The sequence below is a fragment of the Salvia hispanica genome, chromosome 6 (assembly GCF_029641045.1).
Source record: "Salvia hispanica isolate PSC_SH4W2 chromosome 6, Shi_PSC_v1, whole genome shotgun sequence".
Classification (NCBI taxonomy): Eukaryota; Viridiplantae; Streptophyta; class Magnoliopsida; order Lamiales; family Lamiaceae; genus Salvia; species Salvia hispanica.
In genome coordinates this window covers 39472891-39488933 of record NC_142697.1, presented here as the reverse complement: position 1 = coordinate 39488933, position 16043 = coordinate 39472891, and the positions used below count along the sequence as shown (strand labels likewise).

At 36.7% G+C, this 16043-nt stretch overlaps 2 protein-coding genes and 1 pseudogene across 2 annotated transcripts; 1 reads left to right on the top strand and 2 right to left on the bottom strand.

The window, feature by feature from the left end:
- Positions 1 to 5495: 5495 nt before the first annotated feature.
- LOC125207109 (mogroside IIIx synthase pseudogene) lies at positions 5496 to 7252 on the bottom strand (annotated as a pseudogene).
- A 129-nt stretch (positions 7253 to 7381) lies between these two features.
- On the bottom strand, positions 7382 to 11555 carry LOC125207110 (adenylyl cyclase). Its single transcript, XM_048106325.2, has 12 exons — positions 11426 to 11555; positions 11033 to 11242; positions 10671 to 10811; positions 10413 to 10567; positions 10228 to 10321; positions 9474 to 9544; positions 9283 to 9389; positions 8811 to 8932; positions 8551 to 8639; positions 8165 to 8224; positions 7959 to 8063; positions 7382 to 7754 (listed from the first exon to the last, which is right to left on the bottom strand). Exons 2-12 carry the CDS (start codon positions 11187 to 11189, stop codon positions 7635 to 7637), a joined length of 1221 nt encoding a protein of 406 aa, XP_047962282.1. The 5' UTR covers positions 11190 to 11242; positions 11426 to 11555; the 3' UTR covers positions 7382 to 7634.
- LOC125203198 (ATP-dependent Clp protease proteolytic subunit-related protein 4, chloroplastic-like) lies at positions 11506 to 15803 on the top strand. The gene is made up of 7 exons (XM_048101506.2): positions 11506 to 11742; positions 13065 to 13268; positions 14310 to 14365; positions 14723 to 14849; positions 14970 to 15047; positions 15198 to 15311; positions 15416 to 15803. The coding sequence occupies exons 1-7, from the start codon at positions 11506 to 11508 to the stop codon at positions 15485 to 15487; spliced, it is 888 nt and encodes a 295-aa protein (XP_047957463.2). The 3' UTR covers positions 15488 to 15803.
- Positions 15804 to 16043: the final 240 nt, after the last annotated feature.

Below are 16043 nucleotides of genomic sequence, written 5' to 3'. Positions count from 1 at the left end.
TAAACTAGGCAAGTGAAATTTCTTTTTATCTTTTTATCATACAAATCTTTTGACGTAAATATAATAAATTATACTCTCTCCGTTTCATAGTAATAGTGTCATTTTATCATTTTTGTACGTTCCGTAGTAATATAGTCATTTTTCTTTTTAGTAAGTCAACACATTTATACCTACTTTATTCTCGTACTTTTCTCTCTCTTCAGCTCTCTATCTTTTTCATTTTTCACTTTATTCTCTTTTTACTTAACTTACTTAATATATTTTTTCTTAATCTCTGTGCCGAAAAGAAACGTCTCAATTACTATAGAACGGAGTAAATACTAGTATTTGTAATTCTAGCTTTTCAATAAATTATTCCATCAATTAATTATAACGACAAAATTAATAATGAAGACATTTTTCGTGAAATTAATACTCCCTATGTGCAGACATATGTAGTCATGGTGATATGTGCAATTAAGAATTTTAAAATCTTTTGACTTAAATATAATAAGTTATACTCCCTCCGTCCTGCTTAAGATAACATGTTTTCCTTTTTAGTTTGTCCCAACTAATATAACACATTTCCTTTTTTGGTAACCTTGTCTCTTCAATTAATACATTCAAGTATTCAACCACTTTTTCTCATTCCTATTAAAATATCCATCTTTCTTTATCTCTCTAATTTAATATTTACACCCACCTACTCTCTCTCCAACTAAACACTTTAATCAATAACTCCTAAAATCTCGTGCCGGCTAAACAATGTGTCATCTTAGCCGGGACGGAGGGAGTATTAGTATTTGTATCCTAACTTTTCAATAAATTATTCCATCAATTAATTATAACGACAAAATTAATAATGAAGACATTTTTCGTGAAATTAATACTCCCCATGTGCAGACATATGTAGTCATGGAGATCTGTGCAATTAAGAATTGATTATTAAAATCTTTTGACGTAAATATAATATTTCATCCGTCCAAAAAAAATAGAGGAATTTATGTATAGCACGAGTTTTAACATAAAATTGGTAAAATAAGAGAGAAGAGATAAAAATAAGAGAGAAATAGAAAAAGTAAGTGAGAAATAGTGTTAGTGGAATGATGTATAGGGTTATTATTTATTGAAAACTTTTCATAAATGAATGTGCTCTATTTTTTGTGGACGGAAAACAATGGTAATTAAACTCTATTTTTTATGCACGGAGGAAGTAAATTAAACTAGTATTTGTATCCGAACTTTTCAATAAATTATTCCATCAATTAATTATAACGACGAAATTAATAATGAAGACATTTTTCGTGAAACTAATACTACCCATGTGTAGACATGTAGTCATGGAGATATGTGCAATTAAGAATTTTAAAATCTTTTGACTTAAATATAATAAATTATACTAGTATTTGTATCCTAACTTTTCAATAATTTATTCCATCAATTAATTATAATGACAAAATTAATAATGAAGACATTTTTCGTGTGCAGACATAGACATATGTAGTTGATAAGACTCGTTTCATGCATTGGTTTTGGGTTAAAATTCTGTGCATTTGGGGCGCTAATCTGTGTTTATGAGTTCAGGTGCGTAGTAATCTGCCGAACCTAGAAGTTGTTGTTACTTGACCTGCCAGATGCAAAAGAGAAGAAATTGAAGTAAAAATCAGACGTCGTCGTCCAGACCTGGGAGAATTAAAAGTTGACGACAGGAACAGAATGGAGCATGAGCAGATCATTTTAAAAGTCTTACTCAAGGGCAAGAGCGTCAAATCACCAGAGGGATACCCTAGGGATTAGAGCCTCACATATATAAAGAGCTCAACCTTGAAGAACAAGAGAGACACTTCTGCACACTCTTAGCTCACGCTTTCGTTCCATGCCTTAGTTCCACACTTCAAATTTCCCATTTCACTTGCTGCGCACTTGGAGATGGAGTGATCCTGGCCACTGTGGTTCTCATCGTTATTTTGCTGCTGTAACACCGTCTTGTGAAGGCGAATAAACAATCTTTATTTTGCTTTGTTTAATTTGTTTTCGTTTCAAGTACTTGTTGGTTTTTAAGTTTCGTAACTCTAGTTCTTGCTTTGATCTACTGGACTCTCGTTATTATGGAAGTTTATGTTAGTTTTTGTTGTATCTCGCTGAGTTGATGTTTATTTCTTGCCTTTTACTTTCGTTCTTGTTTATTAGTGGATGTTTGGAGCTGAAATCTGTTGGTTTGTTGATGGAGGTTGTGGATTTGCGTATGGAGATGTCTGGATTTGTTGAATCGTGGTGGATTTGAGTTGAAGTTTCGCAGATCTGATGTTTTCTGTTTACGTTGTGCATGATTATGACTATTTACTTTCTGTTTCTGCATCCTCTAGGTCCAGTAGCGTAGATCTGTTAGTTTAGGCTTTAATTTCCCGTTTTAAGTTTAGATCTGAAGTTTGCTCTGTTTTCATGGTGTTTAATACTCTGTTTTATCTGCTATTCTCGTTTGATTCCCGAAGAAGATGAAGTTGTTGGTAGTTAGAACCAGATCTGCTTTTGACAGTACTTTCTGCACATGTACTTTACTTTTCTGCATGCTTTTCCAGAGCCTGGTAGTTTAAGGAAACTTGTCCTCACTTTTCGCTTTATACTTGTCTGTCCAAATTAGGAAAGTCCGTCTAGTTAAGTTAACTCCGGTTGTCTTAGAATTTTAAAATATCTCGTTTCTCTAAAGTCATGCATGTTCCGTATGTTCTCATTTCTTAGACCCAGTAGGTAGAGTAAAGTTTTTCTATCTCTCAGACCCAGTAGTTTTAAGTTCTCGACCCACAACATTGCGTGGCAGCAGCCAACCCCTTTTCCCAAAACATCCTCAAATGCAGTTTCGTAACACATTCGTCCTCGTGGGATCGATCCTTTACTTCCCTGTGCTAAGTTGTAGTATAGTGGATTGAGGTTTTGAAGAAATAGAGTGCATCCAACGACCCTTGTCTGATAGTTTCATGATCTTCTAGCCTCTGAAGTCTAGTCGAATCCTCTGGACCTGTTAGATCGAGTGATATCACACATCGCACTTGCACTGCACGTTTCTAGCTCTTCATGGTGTTAATTGGAAAACCTATGAAATGTCAGTAGGTTCTCAACAAAAATAATAGTATAATCTTTCACTTTTATTGATACATTTCATGTGAAGAAATGAACCACGGTGATAAAAATGACATTATTATAAAAATAATAGATATGAGGTATAAAAATTATTATTTTAGATGAAAAACTTAAGTTTTCTGTACATGTCAATTCGCAGGAAAATCTTACTACTATATGAATTTACCTCAGTTACAAAAGCTATTCCATGTAAGTACGAGATGATGGAAAATTTCAATAATTAACACTATAGGTTTGGGGAATGTTATATTGCTAAATCAATACTTAATTGCTAATTACAACTAAATAATAGCCATTAGATATTTAAATTAAGGGCTTAGATCATCAACCAAAAAATATCAATACGATCAACAAAAAACGTCAATAAAGCCTTAGGATTAATTCCATAAAATATCAATAGGAGTATTAATGTCAATTAACTACATGTTTAGTTATAACTAACTTTTAAAAGAAATCCCAAAACTTTAAATTCATATAACATATATCAAATTAAAGATAATTTTATAAGGATTCCAACGATATCATATATGCATATGATCCGACGTCAAAATTTGAAAAAAAAAATAAAAAAATTTTCAATTTTTTAGTAAAGCAGAAATGTCAACATATTATATAAAATATGTCAATATAATACATTTAGAATGTCAATATAAGCAATGGGTTAACATTCTTAAAGCATCGTGTTGACATTCTCAAAGCATTGTGTTGATATTTCCGAAACACTATATTGACATTTTCATCTAAAACCTTAATTTGACATTTTTTTTATCTTTTTTTATTTTATTAACAAAAACGAAAATTACACGTGGCAAATTGTAGACCACACGTTTTCTAAAATCCTATGGCCTTAAATTAGTCGTAGTTAGCAATTAAATGATTAGTTAGCAATTGATCACTCCCCATATGTTTACGTAGATTAAATAAATTATTTCTCTCGTAAATTTATATAGATTAGTGGGTATTAAGATCTAGTTTTGTATATAAATCAAAATCCTTTTGGATATACATAAGTTAAAAAATACTAGTAGTGTTTAATTTAGTAAGTAATTTGTACCGAATGTTTGGTAGGAAACTATTTTTAGTGGAAGTTTCACTATAAACTTGGAAGCATTTAATGCGAGTTAAATTAGTCTAGCCCATTGCAAAATTCAACAAGCCCAAAAATCGTCTGCATCCTAAATTATGCAATTACTCTGATAACCGATTCGTTATTCGTTTTAGTATATGGATAGCATAATGTGTCTATAATTTATACTTTAATGGTTTAATATTACAAAATTTTCTTTTATTATAGTATAGCTTATACTTTAATTATTTGCTTTGAACCCGATTAGCCTACTAGACTTTAGGATTGGAAACTTTTAACCCGATAAAATTTCAATCCGATTAACATGTACCCGATTAACCCACAACCTAAGTAGAGTTGATGTCCAGAGCCTTTGTCCTAGCGGCAAGGAGCTTGGACATCAATGTATGAAGTGCCAAGTTCGACCCTCTTAACCTCAGTTGTAATTTCCTCCTTTCTTAGGAGTTTATATATAATATCCTCCTTCATATACAGTTGTAATTTCCTCCTTTCTTAGGAGTTTATATATAATATCCTCCTTCATATAGGAGTTAATTTTTACAAAAAAAAAAACCCAAGTAGAAACTCGTTGGGCTAGCTCGATTGACATCCCTAGATGGGACGTCCCAAAAAGAAAAGTAACTCGTTTATAGTGAGACGAAGAAAGTACTAGTAAACAACAAATGAGATAAGTATTCACGAACGAACGAAATAACAAATTGAGATGATTAATGGCACACGAAGAAAGTATATGATATCATGTGATAGTAGGTGTAGTTCTAAGGCTGATTCTTGATGATGAAGCTACAATTGGATTGGTGAAAACCCACAACGATTTGGAGGAGAGGCAGCCAACTATTTTAGGCAAAAAACTCAACAGTTTCTTGAAGAAGAGCAAAGCCCAACTGTTATGATTAGAAGAAGCTGAATCAGCTAAATTTTTAGTATTTTTTTAGTTACTCTTTCCGTCCTTGAAATTTTGTCACATTTTTCCATTCCGTCCGTAACACAAAATTTGCCACATCGATTTTTTTTACCATTTCTGACAGTAGATCTCACATTCCACTAACTTATTCGCATTCATATTTTATTATAAAATTAATACTTTAAAAGTATGACTCACATTTTACCAACTTTTTCAACTCACTTTCCATTATATTTTTTAAAACTCATGTCTGGTCAAACTATGACAAAATTTTAGTGACGAAGAAAGTAAAAGGAATAAGTCTCTTGTTAAAATTTCAACTAAAAAGTGGCGTCACATCTAAAATAGTAAGTCTCTTCCCATCTAAAATAAGTCTTTGTTAATTGATTATGATAGGAATTTAATTCATTAATAACTGTTGCTGAAATAGAATTAACATTATACTGTAAAAGCTAAGCAATATAGTACTAGGATTTAAAGAGGCGTTGGTGGCCAGTTTCTATCTCAAACCACTAAAGAAGGGCAAATATTCTTTGTATACTGTTGTTTTACGTTACAAATGAGATTTACTAGTATTAGTCCTTTGTATACTGTTGCCTTCCCTTATTAATTATTCTGGAAAGCTCCTTCACCACTTCATCCATGGCTTCCTCCTCCTCCACCTTCATCTTCTCCCTCAACTCCCCAACTCTCCTCCTAAACCCTTCCCTCCCCTCCACAAACACCTCATTAATAGCCCTAGCCACCCCATCCCCATCAAACCCCCCGTCCTCACCCCTCTCCACCTCTACCCCGATGCCGGCCTCCACCGCCAGCCTCGCATTCACCGGCTGATCCGCCTTGAACGGCACCGCCACGGCGCCACCACCGGAACACCGTAGTACACGCTCTCCGTCACCGAGCTCCACCCACAATGTGTCATGAACCCTCCCACACTCCGATGCCCCAAGATCGCCGCCTGTGGCGCCCACCCCGTCACCACCACCCCCTTCTCTCTCCACCCCTCCGGCACGGAGGCGCCACTGTCACCCCCCGCCGGAGACCTAGCAACCCATATGAAGTTGACGCCACTTACCTCCAACCCTTTTGCTATCTCCTCCATTTGCTCCTTTGACACATAATTCTCACTCCCAAATGAGATGTAGAGAGTTGAGCCTTCCTCTCTCTCACCGAGCCATCTCATCATCTCGAGGTCTCGATCATCGACACCTTCATCGTCGCCATGCGCGATCAAGGGACCAGTTGGGATGAGCTTTCTCTCGCATAAACTAGAGAGATAGTCCATGTACTTCCCCTCCAACGCTCTGTAGCTCTTGATCAAGACTATCTCACAAGAGAGTTTGAAGATGCCGAAGATGAAGTCTCCATCATCAACATTCTTGACTTTGATGGATTCGCCTGCGGTGATCATGGCCCTCTTCTCGTGCTCTTTCAACCGTATGGTGTCGGAAGGGAAGGTGTCCCAGCTCTTATGAGTGTGGTGGTGGTGGAAGAAGGCGAGCGAGGTGGAGCCGGAAGTGGAGAAGAAGATGGGCGGGATGCCCTGGGCCGCCGCGGCCCTGGCTGCCCAGGGCTGGAAGCCGTCATAGATGAGCAAGTCAGGTTTGAGGTCGGCGATGATGTCGGAAAAGGCCAGGGCTGACATCTGGAAGGCCTTCATGAGGGTGGGCATGAGGTGGGGTGGGATGTTCTTGGTGGTGTGGTAGTGTGGAGGGAGATCGGGGAGGGATGGGAGAGGAAGTTCGACTAGCTCGATCGGGATATCATTGTTGTTGAGACTGTTTTTGACGGAGTCGAGGTTGATGGATGTGGAGCACAAGTAGACATGGAAGTGTTTCTTGGTTAGGCCTTTGGCTAGTTCAAGAAAGGGAAAAACATGGCCATGAGCCAACCATGGGAACATCAACACTCTCAACTCACCTTGTTTTGCATTCATGGTGGCTACAACTCTCTCTCTCTCTCTCACACACACACACACACCTAATTTCAGGTATATGACAAATAAATGGAGCTGGAGTTATTTAATAAGTAAATTGGTGTCACCTCGACAACATCGCATAAGAAACAAAGTTAATGCAATCTATCCTGTTGCTAGTGATGGGCTCTCCAACCAAGTCCCTATAGAAGGTTCTACTACTAACCTTAGTTGGCCTAACCTAAGAATAAAGAAAAATGCGTTGAAATTTAGAGAGAGTGAGAGTAAAAATCTTGGTCTATCTGCCAAAATGATTAAAACAATATTATTTGGGATGCCACAATATTTCATGAGAAGATGAGGAAATAGCAATTTCATTACTTCATAGTTTATCATTTCGAAAAGCATAATAATGGCTATTTTATGCGCTTGTGCAACTAGCAAAAGAGACTTCGCTTTAAGATTTGCGGTTATGCTGAAATTGTTGATCTGAAAACGATGGAATTTGTAAGAGTACTGTCAAAATTTCTTGCTGCAGCAGAGATCATAGAATTCAACTAGCCTGTCTTGTAGCAAAAACCTTCGCCATTTGATACCAAAATCCAAGGCTTCTAAGCAGAGATGGGTCCGTTTTCGCCAAACTGCACCGGGGTGACGTTTTCTCTCACACCCAAGCTTTGTAGAGCACTGATCAGCTCCGAGATATCTGTTTGTATTGCTGCAGTAAATGCCTGAGAAACTTGCGAAATTAGATTCCCACATGCAATGACCACTAGGTTGGCTTTGGAAAGCTAAATGTCATGTAATAACTTGAAATATTCTAGTTTCATAAATCATGCCACGTGCCCACAGCAAAGATCAAGCTCATTGACGTAATAAAAAGGGACCATAAAAGCCTTACAGTGAAAAAATTATGAAAAAGGAAATGAGAATACCTTTCTGTTGTCGTCATTTTGATGCTTTATAACATCCAAAGGCCATTCGCTAACTAGCTTCTGAAGTTCAACCGTGATAGATGGCCTTTTGAGGTCAGAAACAGTCTGGGTATACAGAAAATACTCACTTCAAAATTTGTAACATGACAGGGTTTAAATTGATTTTTTTTTATGTACTAAATCATTGATATCAGCCTAACGCGTACCTGATAAAGCACTTGAATGATAGCAGCGGCACTGTCGGGCTTATGCTCAAGAAGGAAACCCTGGACACATCGAGGTTAAGCTTCATGCACAACAATACAAGATCCTTTATATAATAGTGTATATAATGGCTAGTGGCTACTGGCTATCATACAAAACATTACAAGTTCGACACAAAATTTCAAGTTCTCCTTCTAATGTTTGCACTTAGCAGTTATGTTGGGATAAAGTATGGCAAGTCATCGATAGAAAGAAACTAGAACCTCACTGGCAATAAACGACCAGATGATAAAACATGAAGTGATGAAGAATAATCAAATAATCTTTTAAGGGGTCGGATCAAAATACTCAATAGCTCAGGAAGCCAATAGCAGAACCAATACATTACCTTTGCACAGGAAAATCCAGTCGAAACACTATGCTTTTTCATAGCCTGTGATCTCCAGTTCTCAATCTTCCATAAGGATTCAACATCTCCTGCAAGAATAAGCATTAATGAACTAGTTAAGACATTTCTTCATGTGAAGAATAAAATCCCATCATTACAGGACCAAATACTCATACTATTATACTGAGCCAATCATTTGAAACAGCGGGGGAAATGATATCCAGAAAGTAGACTCTAATCAGAAAAGAAACAGTTAAGACCTTTTTTGGCAGCAAATTCCATCCACATGTCAAATGAAGTCTGTCTGAGGCTTACTCCTGATTTGATGAACCTTTTCCCATTCTTCGATATTAGATCCCATCTGTCCGTGTTACAACATATGCTGCAGTAGGCAAAATCCAGTAGGAAAATGTAAATTTACAAGTGAAACATGTGGAACAAAATGAGGAAAAGAATATTCCCAATCAGTTAAAAAAGTAAATAAAGAGGATCAGAAAACTGTAAACAACTAAGACCAGATGGAGCTGCTATAATTTTTACCGCAGCATCATTAATCTAATCATTTCTCCATCATGACTCTAGCTATGTATGCATGTCTTGTCATAAATTTCGTTTGAGAAGAAAGGGAAGTGAGGAAATAAGAAAGGCCACGAAATACAGAAACCAGACAGTTAATATTGAAATCCAGAAGCGGTAATACTAAAATTGAAAGGTTTGTTACTTAACATATACCTGAAAATTATATCCGCCGTGCCAGGTTGCAAAGGTATATCATTTTTCATCAAAACTTTAATTACTTTGACCATCAGTTTCGCATCATTATGTTGTTTAGCGTGCAACTGCATCCATAAAAGAAACACCATAAATGTCCGTGCAGGCTTGCAAATATACAAAAGGAGACACTTGAAAGAGCATGTACGTACCAAGAGCTGGTGAGCGCAGCCAATGTCAGGAGTCAATCCATATAAGTTGTGCTTCCACAGTGCCTTCATACCTGTTTGCATATATTGTTGTTAATATTCCATACTGCTAAGAAAAATGAGGAGCATAAAAGAAAGATCATCAGTAAGGTTGGACCTTACAAATAATGATGTTATGATAAGTAAAGGGTCATAGAAAGAAGAGAATTATAAATCATGCAGAGTGATGGCTAAGGGCAGGCTGGCAACTCATTTGGCAGGACGCTTCCCCTCTAACCAATAGGATGGGGTTCAAGTCACCTCCAGTGAGTGAGTCTGGGTTGTGTGACTTGTAATTCAAAAAACAATCATGCAGAGTTTGATGACCATCACAATAGGAAAATAGCTGACTGTAATAAAACTAGCAATTTTTTAGTACTCAAATTACATGACACCAAATCACTAGTAACACAATTATTGTCTTACTTCATTGCCTAGAAAGAATGCATTCTTTCTAAATCCATATTTATCAACCAAACAAGGGAGTATGTCCTCATCAGCATAGGCATACCAAGGTCAATTTGTTCAATTTTGTGCTAGAAAACATTGGAAATGATATCCTAGGCGCCTTAGGCCATGTCAAGCACAATACAGATTGTAACTATACATATACACATATAAGGCCATACATCAGATGTAAGTGAATGGAAAAAGAGAAAGAAAGAAACAGAAGAAAACACATTGTCCAAAATTCCAAATATGAAAATAAGACTCTTACCAAAGTCAACAGCTCCTGCACGAACACAAGCCTGTGTAATTGCCCTACAAAGTGCGCTGTTAAAGTCATTGGGTATCCTAAGATTGGAGAGTCTCTGCAACCCATAAACCAAAAAAGACATATAAACAAATAATACTACACAAGAAAAAGAAAAAGTCCGAGTACCAAAATCAATAACTACTAACAAAAGCACGAAGTTTCGGCAGAATGTCAAACAAGAGCTTAATATCTTCATTGGTAGAGCATTTAGCAATGAGCGACCACATCCACGCATTCGGAGGTGCAGTTCTTCTCTTTGCAATACTGTCTAGCAACTTATCATATATTTCCTTCACTGTCTCTGCACCAAAAACAGCACATGGATTTGCAAGCTAAATTAACTCCAAAAATCAACCTTCTTTACCCATATAAAAAAACTATTAGCAAATTTGTAGAATTATAACCATCTGCAGCAGAAACATTTCCACTCTCTGGAGCTTCTGAAGAAAACAATCTGCTCGATGCCATCATTGATAATGGTGGGATTTGTATTGTATCTTTTCGACTAAACAATTCAACATTTGAAAAACCTCCGTGCATATTCCCTGCAAATTTGACCATATCACATGGAATAAATACATTGAAACGATGACTTGTATGCCAGTCTATCAATTTGAGGAAAAAGAACACCTTTCCTAACAAATGTTTAACATTAATGCTTCCAATACCTAAATATTTTGCATTATTCAGCTCCAGTTTTCATTTTCAGAAATTCGGAGTTCACACTTTGATATTATAAGACTAATTAATTGTGGAGAAATCGTACCTGAGAAAAACGCAGCGGAGTGAAAGCCGCGGCGCAGTGAGCTGAACTCACAACACGAGTCCATGGACACTAGGTTGAGCAAACTCGGCGGAGGGTTTCTGAAAACCCTAGCCGACCTACGCGTTAACAATCCAATAGCTTGCATTTTCTCATACATTCATTCCACCACTGCGCTGAATCAAAAATGGGGCGATTTCTCACAGCCTTGAGCTACAACGTAGAAACATACGAGTTTTTAAACCCTCGACGCCATTTTTTTTCTTTCTTTCTTTCTATAAAAACCTACAGACTGTAAAATAAAATCTCTAACCACAGTAATTATATTCAGAAAAAAATGGAATTTGTTTTTTTACAGTAAGAATTCAATAGAATATGAAAATAAAATTACCCAACCTGTTTACTTTTACTTCAACAAATTAAAATCCAAAACCCCTCTTTCTCTGTATCTCTCTCTCCTACTGAAATCTGCAGCTATGGCTTCCATCCTGTTTCCGACTACTCGCATGAGACTAAACACCACACTGAGTGTAACCGCGCCTCCTTCTTCTTCGCCATCTTCCCGCAGGCCATCTCCGCCCACCGCTTTTCTCTCTCCATTCGTTGGGGGAAGCGTCTCCGGCGACTTTACCGGTTTAAGGATCCGACCCGCTTCCCTTACTGATAACTCCTCCAATTCGACCTCTCGAGGGAAGCGTGGCGTTGTTACTATGGTATTTTATCCCTAATTTTTCTTAAATTGTGGATTTGTTGAGATAACTCGGTCTGCACTTTGAACACTAGAATTTAATATCGCCTCAATCGTATTCGAACTTATTTTTAGGGCGGGACCATGCATTTCTTCTTAATTGGATTGAAATTGGGTTCGACATCACCAACACATTCTAATTTTGAATATTTCGTGGAGTTTAAATTGTTAGCTCATGCTTGTTTCTTATCCAGGATATCAAGCTTTGTGGTCCACTTGCTCAGCCTTATTTGGCCTATTAATGATCTTGATATTCATATAAAACGTTTAGCTGGTTCTTCCAACATCTTGATTATTTGATGACCATCGCTAGTTTAAAGGCTCATCCTTTGTGGAATGTTAAAAAAATGTACTCTTTTCTGGTGACTAGAACAGGAAATACATTCAACTGCCCCATTTTTTTGAGAACTAGTTAAATCTATTCCACTTTGTGTTGAACCTGGGTCAAGAAAAGTTGTGGCTTGAATAGGACATAAAAGGAATTCGTATTCCTGTACTTTTAAGATGAACTCTGTTCTGTTTCCTAATTCAGATTTTTTTTTCTGGCACAATTTTATAGCTTAATTGTAAGTTTGTAACTATGCTCCCTGCCACAGATTGTTAGGTAACTTGTTCAGCATGCTGTGACCTTGATATATCATATCCAGTGGCTATAGCATATCTCATGAATATGCTGAGTTAAATCTAGGAGCACAAGGCACAACAAAGACCAGTTCACATTTTACTTATACTGTGTGGATTATGAAGGTTATATGAGGTTTAAATTTAATTGACAATTAACTGATTAAAATACTCTAGATACTTAGATACACATTTGACTGATTAGATTTAGATTACTTTTGTTTCTTGCTAATATACGTCAAATTTACTTTATATATAAATTTCTTAATCATAGTAGACTGCCTCAAGGGTTATGATACTTGGCATAGTAGAGCTTTAGTCTTCAAGCTTTAATTCGTTAGAAGTAGAACCATGCATCACCAGAAAAACAATGTCTCTTTTTATTAGCAAAGGAAGCTGGAAGGATGTGGATGTTGATTCTTCTGTTGTAACTCTTAATGCTATTTCCTAACATTTTTAGTGAGAGGACATATCAAGTTATATACATTGACCTCGTTCTAGAAATCTTATATGTACATCACTAATTTCAATCCTTTGCGGATAACTAGATATGGTATTGTTAGGGTTTGATTGAACCTAACTTGAAGTTGGCCCACTCCGGTGTTGTGAGTTATATACTGCCCTTTATGGCCGACTCAATGTTGATCTTTCGTGTTTACGTTACAGGTAATCCCCTTCTCCAGAGGAAGTGCTTGGGAGCAACCTCCACCAGATTTAGCATCATACTTGTACAAGAACCGCATTGTGTATTTGGGGATGTCTCTAGTTCCCTCTGTCACTGAACTGATACTTGCTGAATTCCTTTACCTACAATATGAAGATGAGGAAAAACCAATATATCTTTACGTCAATTCCACTGGGACGACCAAGGTTAGCTTATTATTTTGAATTTTTATCCATCCCTGGCTTCAGCCTCTGCATTTCAATGTACATATTGCTATTACCAATTTATTTCTTGGGGAAACGAAACAAATGACTTCAAAACTTCACCAATTTACTTTTCGGGGAAACGAAAACAAATGACTTCAAAACTCCACCCACATTCGTTGCACTTGCAAACACATCAAATTGCATACCTAAACACATGGAATATCCCCAGATTTGGGTGTACTTTAATCACCTGTCACATGATCCCTTCCCTCTTCGTATAACTTGTCATTTGAAGAGTATTCTTCCTCAAGTATGCTCAAGTATCAGAGTTCAGCTTTTAGCATTGGTGGTTTATAAATTCATTTTACCTAGAAATGGTCTTGTTTTGATATAAATATGATTTACCAAGAAACATTACCTGACCAAAGTTTGCTGTTGTGAGCTTATCACATTAATAATTCATGGTTGAAATTCGGGCAAATTATCTAATATCTACTTGCCTACGTAGACCTTTTGATACGACTACACCAAGGGGGCTGAAGTTGTATTCGAGGTGTAGGGATCAAGCTGATGCAGCGACTAAGTCTTTAATTGTTTTGATTTTTTTTTGTGCTTGAGTCTTAGTTATTTTTATTATTCTCTCTTTCAGTTGGGTTTTATGTAAACTGATTTAGGGTTTTACACAGGCCAGTGGGGTTAGGACTATTAATAAGTGTATCCCCACTAACTAAGGACTATGTTTTTCTGGATATTAACTGTGGTTTAGGCTGTGTGCATAGTGTGTACTCTGTGACAGTGTGACTCTAGGTGTTTATGTTCTATTTTAGCTCATTGATATTTTTCCCTCTTACCTTCACTCTATCACCTTTAGATATGGATACTTTCCTCCCCTCTCTGCAACTTAGATCTCATCATTTTAAATTGAGATGTCACTGATGTATGGCTGTACCAGAAGGCAATAAATTGCAGTTCTTACATTTGCTGTCACTGGAACATTCAAGTTCATTGATTCTGTTTCCATTGTTATTTTACTTTCTGCAGGGTGGTGAGAAGTTGGGCTATGAAACAGAAGCATTTGCAATATACGATGTTATGAGGTTATAAATCTGTAACTGTGCTACAGAATCTTTAGTCCTAGCTAATAGCTATCTGTATGTAAAGTTAGTATGGACATCCACAAAAACCAAGCTCAACATAAAATGAAAATTTAGTGGCTCCATCATGTAACAGGAATAATAATATGTCATGGTGATAAAATTACCAGAAACTGAGGCAAGATTGATCAAATGCTTTTCGTGAATCTTTCTGTTCATTTACCGTTCCAACTTGGAGTCAAACCTCCTTTTATTTTTTCTCCTTCAACTAGCTTAAAAGAATTGTAGAGGTTATTGAGAAATGACGAAACAAATATCTTTTCAATTCCATTTGCGATTCTTACATTTAATTCCTTACAGATATGTGAAACCACCAATTTTTACGCTGTGTGTGGGCAATGCATGGGGAGAAGCTGCACTTCTACTGGCTGCTGGTGCAAAGGGGAATCGATCTGCCTTACCCTCATCAACAATAATGATCAAGCAGGTTTACTTTAAGCCATACATGGCTTTGTATTTCACTTTGATGTTTTCACACGAATAGATTGTTTCCCTTTAGTTTGTTTGTAGCTTTCGTTCTTATATTAATCACAAATTTACTTTTCAGCCAATTGCCAGGTTTCAGGGTCAAGCAACAGATGTAGAGCTTATGAGGAAAGAAGTTAGAAATGTGAAGGCCGAGTTGGTAAATTTAACAGATAGCTTCCCTCATTTATACCCTAGAAATTTCGTTTTAAAAAAATTATAAGAGGATTCTGCAAAGCTGCATGTTTTAATTCCCATCTCTTATCTTTGTGTCAAGTTTCGTTTAAGAAGTGCATATTTAATTTGAAAGGTCAAACTCTACGCGAAACACGTTGGAAAATCACCTGAGCAGATCGAAGAAGACATAAGGCGTCCAAAATATTTTAGTCCTAGTGAGGCTGTTGAATATGGAATCATCGATAAGGTACACAATCCATTCAGATCGATCATTTCAGTTTGCCCTACGCAACATAATTATTTAGAATTTCACAGTTATGCTGTAACGACACTATTGTTTACAATTCGAAGGTTCTGTACAATGAGAGGAGTAGTGAAGACAGAGGGGTTCTGTCAGATCTTAAGAAAGCTCAACTTATTTGAAGTGCTTTTGGGTCGTCGGTCGGCCCGGAGTAGCAGGATACAGATTTATCAAACATGGATTCAAGATTTAGTTACATTATAAGATGTTGGAGTGGACTAGGGGAAGGATCTGGAATACTGGAATCGTCATCCAAAATGACTGCAGCTTCGTGTTTCAGTGGAAAGCTAGTATTTTACTGTCCACAAAGCCAGTGTAGCTATACCTTTTGTTGGTATGTTAATGTTATGTCACACTAACATTTTATACAAAAGTTTGAAACCAAATTATTGGAGAATGAGGCTCAGGATTCTTGATTATATAATTACTGTTTGATGATGCTGGATTTCCTTTCCGGGTTCAAGTCTTCCTATACACCAATTGTCCAAAGTCAAATTTGAAGATCCAGCCTAAACCGATTGTCGGTATTCCGATGATTGCCCTGCGTGAGAAGGGACTCAACGTCGACGTATTTGCGTGTGTATTGATATAGTACAATATAAATAAAAATTACAATGTGAGGTATAATAATTGTAAATAAAAGTACAATTTTTGACAAAGATCGTCAAGATAATTGTA